Source organism: Podospora bellae-mahoneyi, chromosome 7 (genome assembly GCF_035222275.1).
Source record: "Podospora bellae-mahoneyi strain CBS 112042 chromosome 7, whole genome shotgun sequence".
NCBI classification, from domain to species: domain Eukaryota; kingdom Fungi; phylum Ascomycota; class Sordariomycetes; order Sordariales; family Podosporaceae; genus Podospora; species Podospora bellae-mahoneyi.
Window position 1 is genome coordinate 245,797 of NC_085886.1, and position 15,697 is coordinate 261,493.

The 15,697-nt window shown below is 51.1% G+C and overlaps 9 protein-coding genes across 9 annotated transcripts; 4 read left to right on the forward strand and 5 right to left on the reverse strand.

Annotated features, from left to right (window-relative positions):
* Positions 1 to 105: 105 nt before the first annotated feature.
* Positions 106 to 1,102, forward strand: QC761_0101880 (uncharacterized protein; the record flags this gene model as incomplete). Its single annotated transcript, XM_062873124.1, has 3 exons — positions 106 to 198; positions 342 to 921; positions 984 to 1,102. The coding sequence occupies 3 exons, from the start codon at positions 106 to 108 to the stop codon at positions 1,100 to 1,102; spliced, it is 792 nt and encodes a 263-aa protein (XP_062727793.1).
* Positions 954 to 3,657, reverse strand: QC761_704210 (uncharacterized protein). Its single transcript, XM_062881997.1, has 2 exons — positions 2,174 to 3,657; positions 954 to 2,120 (listed from the first exon to the last, which is right to left on the reverse strand). Exons 1-2 carry the CDS (start codon positions 3,377 to 3,379, stop codon positions 1,521 to 1,523), a joined length of 1,806 nt encoding a protein of 601 aa, XP_062727794.1. The 5' UTR covers positions 3,380 to 3,657; the 3' UTR covers positions 954 to 1,520.
* A 778-nt stretch (positions 3,658 to 4,435) lies between these two features.
* On the reverse strand, positions 4,436 to 6,433 carry QC761_704200 (uncharacterized protein; the record flags this gene model as incomplete). Its single annotated transcript, XM_062881996.1, has 4 exons — positions 4,436 to 5,882; positions 5,937 to 6,018; positions 6,073 to 6,148; positions 6,206 to 6,433. The coding sequence occupies 4 exons, from the start codon at positions 6,431 to 6,433 to the stop codon at positions 4,436 to 4,438; spliced, it is 1,833 nt and encodes a 610-aa protein (XP_062727795.1).
* Positions 6,434 to 9,267: 2,834 nt separating this feature from the next.
* QC761_704193 (uncharacterized protein) lies at positions 9,268 to 10,317 on the forward strand (the record flags this gene model as incomplete). Its single annotated transcript, XM_062881995.1, has 1 exon — positions 9,268 to 10,317. One exon carries the CDS (start codon positions 9,268 to 9,270, stop codon positions 10,315 to 10,317), a length of 1,050 nt encoding a protein of 349 aa, XP_062727796.1.
* Positions 10,318 to 10,699: 382 nt separating this feature from the next.
* On the forward strand, positions 10,700 to 11,458 carry QC761_704190 (uncharacterized protein; the record flags this gene model as incomplete). The annotated part of the gene is made up of 1 exon (XM_062881994.1): positions 10,700 to 11,458. One exon carries the CDS (start codon positions 10,700 to 10,702, stop codon positions 11,456 to 11,458), a length of 759 nt encoding a protein of 252 aa, XP_062727797.1.
* On the reverse strand, positions 11,424 to 12,255 carry QC761_0101930 (uncharacterized protein; the record flags this gene model as incomplete). The annotated part of the gene is made up of 3 exons (XM_062873125.1): positions 11,424 to 11,862; positions 11,910 to 11,982; positions 12,057 to 12,255. The coding sequence occupies 3 exons, from the start codon at positions 12,253 to 12,255 to the stop codon at positions 11,592 to 11,594; spliced, it is 543 nt and encodes a 180-aa protein (XP_062727798.1). The 3' UTR covers positions 11,424 to 11,591.
* A 47-nt stretch (positions 12,256 to 12,302) lies between these two features.
* On the reverse strand, positions 12,303 to 12,706 carry QC761_0101940 (uncharacterized protein; the record flags this gene model as incomplete). Its single annotated transcript, XM_062873126.1, has 2 exons — positions 12,557 to 12,706; positions 12,303 to 12,339 (listed from the first exon to the last, which is right to left on the reverse strand). The coding sequence occupies exons 1-2, from the start codon at positions 12,634 to 12,636 to the stop codon at positions 12,303 to 12,305; spliced, it is 117 nt and encodes a 38-aa protein (XP_062727799.1). The 5' UTR covers positions 12,637 to 12,706.
* Positions 12,707 to 12,723: 17 nt separating this feature from the next.
* Positions 12,724 to 13,452, forward strand: QC761_704170 (uncharacterized protein). The gene is made up of 2 exons (XM_062881993.1): positions 12,724 to 13,039; positions 13,111 to 13,452. The coding sequence occupies exons 1-2, from the start codon at positions 12,944 to 12,946 to the stop codon at positions 13,165 to 13,167; spliced, it is 153 nt and encodes a 50-aa protein (XP_062727800.1). The 5' UTR covers positions 12,724 to 12,943; the 3' UTR covers positions 13,168 to 13,452.
* Positions 13,453 to 14,552: 1,100 nt separating this feature from the next.
* Positions 14,553 to 15,488, reverse strand: QC761_704160 (uncharacterized protein; the record flags this gene model as incomplete). The annotated part of the gene is made up of 1 exon (XM_062881992.1): positions 14,553 to 15,488. The coding sequence occupies one exon, from the start codon at positions 15,486 to 15,488 to the stop codon at positions 14,553 to 14,555; it is 936 nt and encodes a 311-aa protein (XP_062727801.1).
* Between the last annotated feature and the right edge of the window lie 209 nt (positions 15,489 to 15,697).

Consider the following 15,697-nt stretch of genomic DNA (forward strand, 5'->3'; position numbering starts at 1 on the left):
CTGGACGCTGTGATGCCATTCCTGGAGAAAATAGCGACAAAGGATGGCAAGAGAAGACCATGTGTGAAGAAGCTGGGGCCGGGCGGGACTGGGCACTACGTCAAAATGGTTCACAATGGAATCGAGCACGGGATGATGACGGCGTTTTCTGAGGCTTGGGAAGTCATGACCACGGGGCTTGGCATGAGTTACAATGAGGTGGGCGACGTCTTTCGAAAATGAAACGATAATGGTCACTTGAGGGAACTTTCTGGTTGACATTGGCGCTCAAGTGTGTGTGTAAGATGAAAGGAAAGTGTGGGGAGCATGTACTGGGGGGTTTCAATGACAGGGTCGTACAGGACGTCGCCAATTCCGCGGGGACTGGGACGTGGGCTGCAGAGGAAGGAATTCGATTGCATGTGGTGCACCCGACGATAGCTCTGTCTCGCATCTTTCGTGCGGCATTGACTGAAGCGGCCAAGAGAGAAAGCATCAAAAAGGCACTGGGCGGAGGTGTTCAGCCAGGCAAAATCAACGGCATTGTGGGTAGGAAGAAGTTAGTGCATGAGGAGGTCCAGCAGGCGATGTATGCCTCGTTATTGATGTCTTTCATTCAGGGGCTACACATGCTGTCAAGGGCGAGTCAGGAAAATGGATGGAACATCAACTTCCTAGATGTTCTGCAGGTCTGGAGGGCTGGGTGCATCATTCAGAGCGATGGTATTGTTGATTTCCTTGAAGGCGTCCACAAGACCAGCAAGTTGGACCATGATAACCTACCTGCTTCCACGAGTGTGGTCGAAGAGCTTCAACGAGATTATCCTGGACTTGAAGCAGCGGTATGGCGAGCAATTGAGGCAGACCTTCACGTGCCAGCGTTGAGCGCCAGCCTAGAATACTTCAAGTACTCAAGCTCCACTAGTCTTCCAACCCAGTTCGGTAGGTTTAATTTTTGATACGTATCTTAACCCTGCTAACTAACAGGCGCCTTACGGAGGAAGCCGAATTGGATTACTTTGGGGCTCACATGTTTAACCTCAGGTTCGAGGGTCCAGGAAAGCCCCAGACTGGCAGTTATCATTTTGAGTGGAAGGAGGCTAAAGGCAGTCAGGAGACGTAGTTCCATGTTCAGATCGACCTTGCTCAGTTCATTAAGTGCCGTCAACCAACCTAGTGACTTCGCCGCGCCTTGGCCGCTCCTTGGCTGAGCTGAAGTATTATCAGACCGAAGCTGGGTCTGAACAGACAATGTTTGCAATAGCTGAAGTACGACGAGAACCGTCGTTATGTAATGTATTAGAATCTATGTACCTACGGTGCCACCTGATGTGACTGATAGGTATTCCATCATTGTTAGAATAACCCGCCGGACAAACCTAGTGGACTCGATGAAAGAGCCACTTTGCAGCGGTGAAGAGACTTGACCCTTCAGCTCCATATTGTGAACTACTTGAGGACCCTGGGGTGGGTTTGGCCGGACCCTCTTTGATGAAACCTCGAGTCCTAAACTACATCGCACTCAAGTAGGCACTGACGAATTACACCGCACTATGTCCACGGAATGCATTGCGCTTACTCCTTCGTGTGTCTGTCCCGGCAAAAGCAATCCTTTTCAAGTTGAAAACAGGGGCTGGGGGTGATGGAGTCTTGCTACTACTCTCAGCAGCTAACTGAGCGCGAGACAAATCCGGACTCGGTGGTGGAATGTCGGCCTTTTCGTCTCTCCTTGCCGAGAGAGTGAAAAAGTCACGGATAAAGCTGTGGTCCAGTTTCCGAGGCCGCCTGTCCTCAGTCCAGTACCGCTCTTCACTGAGCTCCTTGGACAGATGCTGTCTGAAGAACCGATCTTGCGATACCCACCACGTCCGCCAGAGAATAAAGATAATAAAGGTGAGTGGGAGTGCAAGGGCCCAGTAAAGCCAAAATCGTTCTGGCGTTTCGGGCAGCCTATCGCCATCGTATTCCTCGTCATTCCATTTTTCAAACATGGCCATGCCAAGGAGGCTGGCGATAAAATCACCCGGAAGGAACAGGGCTGTGATAACAGCTAGTGCTTTGAGGGAAGAGGAATCTCGAGTCGAGGTAACTGCCATGCGAGCTGTCAAGATATTGTCTTCCTGCTGCATCTTGGCATAGATCTGAAACGCTCCGTTAGCAAGTTTGATCAACCATTGGAGCAGAGCAGACTCACAATATCGATCTGAGATTTGCATCGAACTTCCAACATGTGTCGTTCAGTTTCCAGGCTCTTACACAGCTGCTGCAGACTCTCGAGGTACTGCCTGATCTCATGCCAATGGGCTGACATTGGATCCTCAATGATGCGGGCACGAGCAAGACCTGTTACCGTCCGTCCAGATGCCGAGATCAAAGCGCCCTGAAGGTCGGGGCTGTCAATGTCATTCTCACTCTCGTACCTCACTTCTTCTAGCTCGTCACCTGCCCGCAAAATAACACCAACTGCCCTATCCATCCAGGTGATCGTGTCCAGCAGCTTGATAGACTTCTTGAAGGCGTCGTGTGCGTTCTTCATAAGCTCAGTGGGTCGCTTTGGATGACTGTACCCGCCGGTTGCACCTGAACTGGTCGAATGCGACCGGCTCTTTGGGCGGGAGTCGATCGTTTCGAACCCAGCCATGCGTTCAACATCTTGCTCCACCTTGGAGATGTCCTTCTCATTCTCAGCCACGGTGCGCTCAGAGAGCAAAAACTGCATCTGGAGCAAAACAACGGGCGTGACCAATGGGTGAGCCCAATGGGGTTTGCAGGCCTGCATTCGTTCGCCATACTGCTCCAAATCATCCACATCATGAATGTGCGGGTCATAGGACTGGCGCAAGAGCATTGTCGCCGTTCGGTCGGGGATGCTGTATGTGAAAGACATAAAGTCGTAGGCTGGCCGCGGCTCTGTGGAGAAGCAGAGGATGATGCTAAGCTTCTCGTGACGCTGATCCCAAAAAGTGGACTCGGTTGTGGTCCGGCGGAGATATTGGATTGTCGACGGGTGTAGTTTGAGGGCTTCGTAGTCAGCACGGGTGAGGTTCAGACCGTCGAGCGCGCCCTTTTCATCGGAGCTATAGTTCAGGCTGCGCCGCGCTATCACCTGCCTCACACGGCCTCGAAGTGCTGGATGTACGTGGTCGCCCTGGAGCACAAACTCGCCATCTCGGTCCACAGCATGGTTTTGTCGCAGAGCAAGCTCAAACATTCCACGCCCCTCCCAGTCCTCGGACAAGGCACACCGGCTCACCTCGCCGGCAGAAGACCCCGCCGAGGTTGGTTGGAACTGCTGGATGCGTGGTCTGGTGAAGGCAGCATACTCGTGATAGGTAAGCTTTGGCGCGCCTTCTTGCACCAGGATGTCGCTTTCAAGGGCGTCGGTATCGTAATAAAACATGGCTGTGTGCCGTCGCTTCCGTGTGCCGAGAGAGTTGCCCAGAACTTGGGAGCGTCAGCCAACGCGTCGCCGGCGGTGTTTTCAAGCATGTTCAAATCTTTGTGGCGGTGAGATGCCCAGACTTCCACGTGGACATCCATGACAACCCACCCTTGGAAAAGGAGGGGTCGGGACGGTGATGATCACATCCACACTTTCAAGGCCGTGGCAGAAAACAAATGGCTGGATCAAAAAGACATTTTTCCATAGCCAATCGTTGGCAAGGTGTCGTTGACGAATACCCCACAGAATCCCCACAAGGAGCCGCATCAACCCGTGGCGCTACATCATTTTGGGATGATGGTCCATAATTGCTGTTTTCAGCCTGAACAACTGTCTTCACAACATTCACAAACTCACGAGAATTCACAATTAAGGTGCTGAGGCAAGCTTGACAAGCTTTTAGAAACAGGATCGCTTTCTTGGCGGAGGACGATACATATGGAAGCTTCGATGTTGTTCATTTGTCCCCAGAAAGGAAACCTGGAAGCTTGGAAGCTGAGATCTTCACCCATCAACGAGAATGATGTTTTTCCTTAGGGTTCAAGCCACAACAGTGTCCAATTTCCAATTTCCTTTTTTGGAGTCTTCGATGGGCTGGATGGCCTCACACTGTGGCTTTGTGTGTTGCTCAAAAGTCAAGGCACCAAACGGAGACGGGTGTAATCCAGTAGGCTTTTAATCCGTCCCCGATGCTTTTCACTACGCTTTCCCATAGAGCAGGGCAGATGTTGATAATTGTTGTTATTAAGTACAAGTTAATCAACTCCAAAGAGCAACAACACCTTTTCCATATCTTTTACATGTCGACCTCAGGGCCAAAGCCCTAAACACCTGACTGCCAACCACAGGAGTATTGCTCCCACAAGGTACTTGTTCATGTACGATGCCCTTTCAGCAAACAGCCACCGTCATCGTTTCCCCAGACCATTTCTGCTCACATGTCTCCACCTCACCCTTGGCAACGTCTTGGACCCCTGTACCCCTGAACCAAACAAAATACGATATAAACTTTGCTCACGCAATCCTCCTCCAAGCAGGCTCCCTCTTTTCCACCTCTTCCCCCTCCCTCCTCCTCAACCCGCTATCCAGCTTCGGCAGATACGGACTCGTCTTGGCATATCGCCTCCACGCATCGCAATTCGGCACCAGCTGATCCAACGGCATCATCCTCTTGATCTCATCCTTCCTCTCCAAGAACTGCACCCCCAGACCCATAGCCACATGCCACCCGATATGGCAATGCATCAGCCACACACCAGGGTTATCAGTCTTGTACCCAATCACCAGCCAGCTATTCCCCGGCATCTGCACCACGTCTCGTCGAATGGGGTTGTTGAACGTGAGCTGGCTTTTCATCGTGTTGATGTTGAAGGTACCCGACCCGATGCCAAGGGTGAGAAAATCGTGGCCGTGGAGGTGGATGGGATGGGGCAAGGCGAAGTCGTTTTGGATGACCCAAAAGACCCACTGGTCGGCTTGGGGGACGTCGATGAGGTTTGCCGCTCCCGGCCAGGAGCTGTTGTTCTCGAGGACGTACTCGAGGATGGGGTGGTCCCACTCGATGTTGATGGGGGTGTTCTTGACGCGCCACTCAAACACCTGGCCCCGGCCGTGGTTGGGGAACTCGAGGGTGACGGGGAGGGTTCCGACCGCGGAGCCGGCAAAGGCGGTGGAGGGCACGGTGCGGGTGAGGATGGGAGAGAAGCCGGTCTCGCCGTTGCAGGTGGCGACACGGGGAGTGCCGCGGTTCGTCGGGAGGGCGGTGGTGCTCGCGCCTTGGTAGCTGATGATGGCGGCCGGGAAAAGATTACGGGATCGACCGCAGTTGTTGTTGGCTTCGAGAGTGGCATTAAGCCAGTAGTTGCCCACAGCTTGGTTGGCCTCGATGATGACATCGTAGCGCTGGCCCACGGCCATGAAAAGGGAAGAGCGCACGACTGGATTGACTGGAACAAGATCGTTCGTAATCACAGTGAAGTTGTGGCCTACGAGAGAGATAACAAAGGAGTTGTCGACACTGGCATTGATGAGGCGGAGAAGATGTTTCTTGCCGGGGGTGAGAGTGAGACGGTCGTAAGAGCCCCCACGGCTTGCGCCAAGTGGATGAATGTTCTTGCCTCTGAAGAGGATATTGTCGCTGTCAGGAGGAGGTCCATTGCTGACCAACTCGGCTCGCAAGTGAAGTCGATCAGCAGTTTCGTGATAATAGTCATTGATCATGTAAGGACCGAGGTCGATGTCATAGTTGGCCGCTGCAGGGCCACGCACGATCAAGGGTCCTACAACACCATTACCATATTGGTTGGAATAATGGCTGTGATACCACGAGGTGCCATATTGGGTGACGTGGAAATCATATGTCTTCATGGATCCAGGTGGGATAGGACACTCGGTCACTCCGTTGGCACCATCCTGGTTACTTTCGCCGTACTGGCGAATTCCATGCCAGTGAATAGACGTTCTAGTCACGAGTCAGAAATTAATACAACAGCCATTGACGGCAAGTATATCGTACCCGTTGTCTTGCATGTCATTGTACACATTGACAATGATATAGTCACCCCAATCAGCTTCAATCGTGGGTCCAGGGAATTGGTCTGCCAGCATGTTAGAAAGCGACATCAGACAAGAGTGAATGGATGATAACGTGCTATTGATGAGCATCGCTGGTTTCCTGACACCATCCGGACCAAGCCAATTCGTGACATTGGTGATGTGAAAGTCGTACTATACAAAGTATGAGTTCAAGTCAGAAGTTGGCGATAAGATGAGGGGACCACCTACCACTCGGTTGTTAAATGCTGGTGGGTTGATGTTGTCATAATCTGTGCTGATGTTCCAGTTATTCTTCCAACACCGTCGATTTGTGGCATTATTTTGCCCGCATGGCTTGCCTCCGGGTATGATGGTCTGTCGGGGGAGGAGGTGTATGACTGGAGAGGGTGCTGGTGAAGCCACAACTAGTGCAGCAGTGGCCAGCAATACTGCCGAAACTTTGGTGAGCCCCAACATGATGATGGGCTTGAAGAAGGCAAAGGTTTTGATAAAGTAGGTAGGTAGACAAGAGGGTTATGAGAACCATGGTGGTGAAGGAGCCCAAATTTATACCTGTTCCCTTTACGATGCGGCACGGACAGGAAGTGCTACTGGCCTACCTCCACAGCATGATCGGATGCACAGAACACCATAGTATCTTGTCTCGTTTCCGTCTTGCATCCCAAGATAGTATCCCCAATGTTCTCGGTACTGCATGTTTACGGTCTCAGGCTATGAAACCAAGTCCGAAGTTCGCAGCCCACTTGTCAGAGACGGGATTTTAGGAGAGGGGGATGCAGATCCCAGTCTGCTTGTGAGCCTTGGCTGCTTTTCCGTTAGTCCACCACATGACGCATGTCAGAGCATGAACTATCTCTCACAACTTGTTGGTGATGGTGAAGTGGGCAGCCGGCCCGGTAAGACGGTCCGATTCCATGGTTTGCTGAGGGACCCTGACTTTGATGGAGAATACGGGCCTATGAAAGCGTATCACAAGCGAAAATAAGGAAAAAAGTAACAAGCCACAATGCAAGACGAGCAGCAATAGTCTGCCTCGAGTTTGTGAGGCTGAAGGAACCCGTCTCTTCTCTGCATGGAACTATCAGGGGGTCAGCATCAGCTTGGTTCGAGGAGGACTGATAGGATGCGCCAACGCATTCCAGCCCATGTACAACCGGCACCGTAGAGTGTGTTTGGGTCCCGGAAAGCCAAGATTGGACTACATATAGAGACCGGATGGTGCCGTGTGGGGGTCAGCCATTCCAGTCAAAGAAGACCTTCAGCGTGCTATCAACACTTGAGATGAATGCGCGGTTGCTCTGATAGTGGACGCTCAAGGCAACCACTTCTGCCAGTCAAGCAGTGTTGACCATCTGATTACGACCTCATGAGAAGCGACGGTCCCGAGTGCAAGACAAAGTTGCCGTTACTATTTTTGGTCTTGATCAGGGCTACCGTAGGTAGGTGTGGGATGTCTGTCAATGACAGACAGATCTGTGTTCCGAGGCGGTTGGCCAATCATGTGTAGTTGACAACTCGAAGCAAAGTATTCGTAGCACCGGCTCTGCCGAAAGTACTACCGTGGCTCGTGTTTCAATCATGTTCGCTTACGAACTACCTTCTCTCTGATGGGCAGACAACACGGCATTTAGATTAATCGACGGGCAAACTGCAACAGCACGTTGTACGCCTAGTGCCAGAATTGGGAAGGTGTCAAATATGCATGGTGTGCGAATGCGACCGACTCTCCAGGCGTATTTCTCACCCGCAGTCGCCAGGTCTAGTTCACAGATATTCGGCACCGAGTTTCGGTCAGAGTCTCAGTGAATGCCGATCCCCAAGCTATTGGTAAATAGTGCCGTAGGTCTGCGTCGTGATCCTCCAAGAATACGGCCATTCAAGACGCGATGGGGAGCTGCTGCCTTTATCCGCCCCTGAATCGGAGGGGTCCATTTACCCGGAATCGCGAACCAGTTAGAGACAAGGCCACCATTGTTCCAGACTTCGGTGTCTACTTCTATGGGTGCACAAAAATGGCCGAAGGTCATGACAGTACCAAGTTTGCCAAATACCTGGTTGCTACTGACCAAAAAACGTGGGATCCTACAAAGTTGAAAGCCCTCAATTTCAGGAGTTGCTTCCCGGTTTCCCGCAATGCTGGGAACTGATCGACGATGAACCTCCAAAATAGGACTGTTGAAGTGTGAGTGGCGTGAATGAATGTGATTGGGCTGATAGGGTTGCCCGGTTTATATTGCGTGCAGGAACTCATCAAAATGGTGATGGAACCTTAGCCAGCTTACCGGGTCAAACGAGCTCCCCTTAATCAACTGAGAGTACTCGCCTCTAGCCGTTTAATCTGGCACTTGAGATGTGACATCACTGATGTTTGCTGTGAGTTTGAAACTGCGGTGCTGCGTGATGTGACGACAAGCCCGATCCCAAAAAGTTGGAATAGAGAAAGAGAGAGGCTCGCCGTACTATGTGGAGCAGGCCCAATGTACTTACGACTAACAACCCGTAGTTTTTTATATGGGAAATACCCCCTTTTTAGTCCGTCGTACTCCTACCGTTCCTCCTCTCCGTTACCGTTACCGTCACCCATACCCACAACGCACCTCCCCGCCGTTAATTTTGAAGCTATTAATACGCGTAGTATGCTTCGAGACACTCCTACTAGCGCGCCTTTGAGCCGTTAAACTAGGCGTACTACCCTACCTATCTATAATTGTTAAAGGTAGGGAGGAAGGGAGTAAGTAGTGAGTTGGTTAGTTAATTAGGTAAGTTGGTTAAAGCTAAAAAGAAAGGCCGTGAATTATAACAAAGGTAGAGCAGAATGGACGTTATGGGTGTATTGCAGTGTAATGGAAACAAGGAGTATTGAACGATGTTGTGACACCTATAGGATTAGGGATATGTATGGGAAAAAAGACGCCCTACATAGTACGAATTGACATGTCGCATAGTACGGCGAGCCTATCTCTAAAGAAAATGCTGTAACTTAACTTTAGCGTCGCAAAAGAGTACAGGGTGATAGGTCAGCTTCCAGATGGGTTGAAGCGAACAATGAAGAAAGAGAACAATAATGCCTTTGTTAGTAGGCGTCTCAACCGCCACAATGCAATTGTCCAGATGAGCTGTGGAGAAGGAGATGTGGGATTGAGCGTGATCCCTTAAAAGGTATACCATGTTCGATCTGATTTGAACAGCTTTCCTAAAGTTGATGATATTTTCGAATTCCTAAGGCACTCCCAACATTTCTACACACAACGAACTTTACCAGTAGGTACCTAACCGAACCCAAAGCCTCTATGATGGCTGAAGTTACAGCCAACTCGCCAGACGATGAATGCAGACATTACGCCAGCACTGCAGTACCGATAGTTATGGCTTCAATAGCATGGGCTGTGCATAATGGCCTCCAAGATTTGCTATCGGCCTGGGAGATTTATCTGATCGTCCTGCTCGCCTCGGTTCTTGTCTTGTCCATAGCAACTCGTGTTACACTCTACGCAAAGTCCAGCACCAAACCCGCAGACCTTGCCTACGAAGTATCAAACGTCAGTTTCGAAGATGTTCGTGGATATCTAGAAGATGGCTGCCCGCGGACCAGCTGCCTACACAACATATGGTCCGACTATGAGCCAGTGCCGACGACGGATCAACCCCAATGTAATGATGAAGAACCCAAAACACCAAGCATATGGGACGGAAAGGCCGAATTTTCATGCACCTCATCGGATGGCGAGATCATCCCTAATGATTCTGTCACGCAGCATGGAATTATAGGCTGGGAAATCAGGGTGCTCATGATCCAACACGACAAGCTCCAAGAGCGACGGCTCGAAAAGGCTGCCAAGAATAAATCTGGCTTCCCAGAGTTCAAGTACTGGCCTCGAGATCCTTCTTTGACCTACAAACAAAACTGGAGTAACTGGTATGCCGCCCGCAAGGAATACCGGCGTTTGCATCCACCTTCGGAGGAAGAACTCGCAGAGGAACGGCAAAGAAGAAAGGAACAGGAAGAAAGAATCGAGAAGAGGTGGTATGAGAAGCATGGGATTCCTAGGCCTGCTCCCTTACCAAAGATCTGCGTCGTCGATGTGGAAGGGAAGGTGGAAGATCTGGATGGGATGATTGGCTGTGGTAACGCATGCAGGCGCGTTGAGGAGAGTTACCGGAAGCCCGGAGTGGATGAAGCGTTTCTGTGGCCTTACTGGCCACCAAAAAATGCCCAAGAAGAGTGGGAGAGCACCCTAATTGATGAAGGGGAAGAAGTTGAAGACTTGTGGACAAGTTTCGGCTATAAGCACGACGAATTGAAGGCTCGGTTGGTGTGGGACGATCTTCAGACGTATTAAGATGGGACAGCCCTGAGAGTGGCAAGTTGCTGGCCGATTTTACCGTGGAGATAATGAATTTGAAAATCTTAAGAACAATACCAAAGAGAGTTTCAGAACCCTGGTGTGAAAGACGTAAAGCTTGACCATATGAACCCTCAATTGTGTGGCGACGTTTTCGGCGGATGACTCAGTGGCCGCGGCCAGGGCACACCGAACCCAGCTTTTGCGGGGTGTTGCTCCTTCTTGCTCTCAACACGGATATGCCCAAATGTGAGCTATAAGCACATGGCGCCTTGTTTCAGTCCAAATCATTTTAATTGTCTAATACCATCAGCCATTTTTAACCCCTGGTACACGACACAATCTTTTGGGTGATTCTCAACCTACACCAATCACGACGATGGGGCCACAGCCGCCATCTCCGCCATCTCCTGCCAGCAGCGCTCTAAAAACTATTGCCAAATACAAACAACGTTCTTTCGACACCTCACTCAACTCCCATATTCCCCTCCTCGAGTCCGCAAAGAACCCCTCCTCTCCTGACGTTGTTCTCATAGGAGACTCCATGATCGAACGGATGCTCACCACCGCCAACTGCGGCCCAAACCTCGTCTCGCCTTGGCCATCACAAACCATGCTTCCAAAGGATAACAGCAAGCAGTTTCAAGCAGGCCGAGTTCTCAACTTGGGAGTGGGAGGTGACAAGATACAGAATGTGGCCTACCGCCTGGTTGGTGACCCAAAACAACGTCTCAAAAGTGTTGCAGACATGTTGGCCGCGCGGAGAAGTGTAAAGCTGTGGGTTTTACAGGTTGGGACTAATAACATGAGCCCCAAGAAAGGGCTGGGAGATGGAGATGGAGATGCTCTAAGGGCCTTGGTAGAGGCCCTGCTGGACATAGGAGCAGAGGGTTGTAAGGTGTTAGTGACGGGATTGTTCTTGCGAAAGGATATACCCTGGGAGAAGATCAAACAGGCGAATGAAAAGATTCATCAAGTGGTAGAGAATTTTGCGAGTGGCCACCCAGCACAAGTGTTGTGGCTTCCTGCGACAGAGGAGGTCAAGGAGGAACACTTGGTAGACCACGTGCATTTGAGCGAGGCTGGATACAAAATATGGATTGGGAGGTTACTGGCTGACGAGACTATGAGGATATGAGTTATGGCAGAATGCACAGCCAAGGATTAAGAACTGGACTATTGAACGGTCATGAAGGTTGTATTTTCTGTCAATGGAGCTACAGTGTTGTTGGCCTCTGCGCCAGCCATTACTCTTCAGTAAAGTACCTTACCTATTTCTTTTCCGGATGATTCTCATTTTGAACTTTCTTCACCACCAGGACGGGCTGCCCCTTGGCAGCCGCCTCCTTCTCAGCAAGTAGCTTCTTTTCCTTTCCTCCCCAGTAATGCCAATCCATGAAGCGGTAGCCTTGCACGCTTTGAGCAGTGGCATTAATGGTGTGGCAGCCGAACAAAAGACGGTTTGGTGGTATAACAGCAAGCGAAAAACGCATGAATGTGAAGGCGTAAAAGATGAGGGCGCAGGTCATCTTGCCGGATATTCTGAGCGTTGTTGTTAGTGTCTGTTCACTGTTATGGTGAACACTCACAAGTCAGGGCTCTTCTGCGTATCTGCTATGGCCGCGAGAGGAATGGTGAAGTTGGAAGCCGGGCCCCAAAAGTCTGCACGCATTGACGACGGTCAGTTTTTTGGTCCTGAGTGCGGCCAGGTCACGTAGGTACGGAGGTCGACTTACGCGTCGAGCAAAAGTAATCGGTCCAGGGATTGGACCTGATCTTGGCATTTGCCGCCTTGATGAACGCAGCGGCCATTGTTGATGCTTGATGTCGACGTTCAATGGTATGGTATTGAAGAACAAGTGAAAGGCGAAGGGTGCGTGAATCCTCCCGCAGACTCCGGTTCGGAGAGGGGCAGTATTTGGTGAGGTAATTCATGTTACACAGCCAAGGGGAATTTTGCGTTCCGATATCAGATCTGGCATTTACCCTTCTCTTTCTCCCTCGCCGTCACGTGGATGGCTGAGTCGCATCTTTCTTCAACAGGACAATCCTTTTCAAAGGTCAACCTTTGCGCTCTTGCATGCTGGGAGGTGCGTACGCAGGTGCTATGGTGAAGGAAGCGCTTTAGGCTTGTCAATAGGGCTGTGCTAGGTCTGCCATTCTGTTCGTGGGATTTGGAACTGATCGCAGATTAAAAATGGAAGGAGAAGGCGGTAGTCATGTTTTATAAAATGACCTTGGCGCAGGTTTGCAGTGCTCCAAGTGGTTGCTGTTCCCGGGATGCGGGAGGGCCTGAGGATCGCCGGCCGGCCACATGCGGCCAGCCTGGCTGGCTTCAGAGGCGCAACCAAGACCTCGGCGGCTACTACGTCCTTGAACCGCCAGCCTGGTTAGGGTGTACACGTCAGATGTTTGGGCGTTGTTCTTTAAGGTTGAACATATCCTTGGCTTCGGGCATGTCGATATCGACATGTCAGGTGTCAGCCCTGATGTATTGTTGATGTTGAGACTATCTTGGAACTCTCAGCTTCGTGACAGCCTTTAATGCGTTTTCGGTTTCTCACCTTTGGCATACATCCGCCGACAAATAACTGTTAATACGACAAAGTTCCACTCAGCCGGCATGCGACCCGCTATCGTCTTCCTCGCTACGTTCATTGCCCTGGCGGCAGCAGCACCGGAGATGACCATGGAGAAGCTTCAGGAGCGGGCGCTCTGTGTAAGTACCTTCAACCTTTCCACAGGAAGGCGCGCATTCCAGCTAGCCGTAACTAACAGGTAAATGTACAGGAGTGCAATGAAAACCGCTGCCGTGGCCCGAGTTGCTGTGCGAACGGAACGTGCTGATAATTCCTGCTATCGACAGGGTTAGCAAGTACATAAGACTCGAAAATACTTACGAGAATACGATGTACGTTGTAACGACTTGGAAATGGGCTTTCGGCGCTTGTGTATTGGCTTTGGGAATTAGGACTTGGTGACAAGAATAAGGTGGAGTTTTGGTGAAATCGGGACCTAGTGTTCCAGCTTCAAAATTTATTGAAAGTCTATTTTTCCATGCTTAAAGAATCTCAGCTCAGAAAAGGTTCCCTCTCAGTAGCTAGACAATCGTGAACTCTAGATTTCGGCCAGCCATTTCGTCCGTCATGTCCTCTCCATCTATAAACCCATGCATATACCCGTCTCCCACAATCCTATGTTTGCCCCTTTCAACACCACCCTCTCTTAAAACAAAAGGGCAGTCACCCCAAACAAAACCACCACTATGTGTCCCTGCTGAATCGACTTGACACCCCGTCCATATTGTCCCTGTTGCGGGTTCGTGTGGTAGGTTGAGCCGGCGGTAGGGATACTTTGACACCATAGCAAAGCGGTGACAACAATCTCCAGCTGCTGTTGAAGTCTGAACATGTCCTGCTTGTGTGGTGAGTGAGGTCGCCATAGGACCGTCCGCGGTGCAAAATCTCCTCCTGATAGCGTTGACCCGATAACCCTGAAAGCTGCCGAGTCCATTAAACGATCCCCAAGAATACATGATTGAGCATATCTACTTGATATACCAAACAATACACCCCAAAAATTATGCCCGTTTCCAGGCCGATGTTGGCATGTTGAGCAAACAAGAGTCGAAGCCACCCAGATGACCCCGCCATTCTCCGCAAATGGCTCCCCCGCACCCCGCATCCCCACGTTTGCCCTAAAAAACGGGTTGACACGTTCAGGGGTTGAAGCAATTTCTCACAACACAGCTTGCCTGTGACCATTACTCAGAGGAAGACCAATTGCTTTTCGAAGATCACTAATACTATGAGTCTCAAGCTAGGTTGTTATGCTATCTGAAGTCAAGTGTGGAAAGAAATGAGTGAGAGGATGAGATTCAGGCAGGGTTTTGGCTGCTTTTCTCCTGCCCGCTTGGTGTCTTCCGTACACATGCATGTTTGAGCAGCCACCACCGACTTGCCCGAGTTTATCACTGCATCCTCCAACGACAGTAACGATCTTATCTTCGAGTACAGATCCATGTGCAATGCTCTCGTCCGGTCGCAAGCCGAGTCGCCGACCGCCACGACGACAAAGGGTCAGTTAACCCACAAACCACATGCCCCGCCTACACGTAGTAGCTGGGAGCGACCGAAAACGTGTTCGCGTCCTCGCAGGTTAAGAAACGGTATGCTTCATTACAATGAGGTTAAGCTGACGCTACAATAGCCCCTAAATTTCCCTGCATCACTTTACAAATCCGCATCATTGCTGATGGTGCTTGATCCTCCGCCCTGAGCCTCTGCGATAACCTGTGTCCGGGTCACCTTGCCTGTCGTATCGACAAAGATCCAACTAGTCACCTCAACGCCGGGGAAGGGCTTATAGTCATACTGGAGCTCAAACTCGACAACATTGCCCTCCTCTTCGATCGTCCGGTTATGTCCGTTGAACTCCATATCTTTGTCGTATGATCCCACCACGACCCGCGACTGCTCGTTGCCGTCATTGTCGAGATACTCGTCGTAGATGCTGCCGTCCTGTGCGAGGACACGGTTCTTGTGTGCTTGGCCGGTGTAGTCGTTGACGCTGAAAAGTACATTGCTCTCGAGCTTGTGGCTTCCCTCGAACGACCGTTTGGCGTTGCCTCCTGCAGCATCCTCTTCCCCGGCCCCAGTTCCGCCTCCAAGTCCCTCACCAACACCATCCAGGAGGTCAGTGGTGGAGTTGATAATCTGTGTGACTTCCTGTCCCAGGGTCGCAATGATGGGATTGAGATCGATGCTGTTGAGCACATCGTCGACCATCTTGACAACATTCCCGAGACGCGCCTCCAGCTCGACCTTTGCAGAGACATTCTCAATCTTGAGCTGGACGCGGTTGATGCTCGCGTCAACGCCCGCGCTGAAGTGCAACAGCTTCAGGACGTTTGCGTCGAGGTTGACCTTGGCCGTGAGGTTTTGCACGTCAACCCCGATGTACCCGACGCTCACCGAAGCGTTGAGATAGACATCTGGCTCTTCGGCAAGCTGGACACCGCCGGTGTTGGCGGTTTCGTAGTTTACCGTCTCGGGGTCGCCGCGCTTGTCGAGTCGGTACCCGATGTACCCATCGTCTCCATCATCTGCGCCATAGATGGGGTTGAAGAGGAGGAAAAGGGCAGCTGCCCTAGTGAAAAGGTCTCTCATGATGGGCAACTCTTGAGGGGGCCTGGCAGAGATGGAAAGAAACAAGCAAAGACAGAAGACAATCAGCAGATTACCGTGGGAGTTGGGTAGGTGGGCAAAGAGCAGCTGTATCAAGTAGGTGTGCGTTTCCACACCTCCCACATCGTCATTCAGCGGGCAGAGAAATGGATAGCTGAGGTATTGGACGCGCCCAGACACGGTCGGGCATT

Excerpts from the sequence above, each read along its gene's own strand:
- QC761_704210 (XM_062881997.1), bottom strand. The coding sequence starts at position 3,379 with ATGTTTTATTACGATACCGACGCCCTTGAAAGCGACATCCTGGTGCAA. Across the intron at positions 2,121-2,173 it reads GCAAATCTCAGATCGATATT|ATCTATGCCAAGATGCAGCA; the intron begins GTGAGTCTGCTC and ends GGAGCGTTTCAG.
- QC761_704170 (XM_062881993.1), top strand. The coding sequence starts at position 12,944 with ATGCGACCCGCTATCGTCTTCCTCGCTACGTTCATTGCCCTGGCGGCA. Across the intron at positions 13,040-13,110 it reads TTCAGGAGCGGGCGCTCTGT|GAGTGCAATGAAAACCGCTG; the intron begins GTAAGTACCTTC and ends GTAAATGTACAG.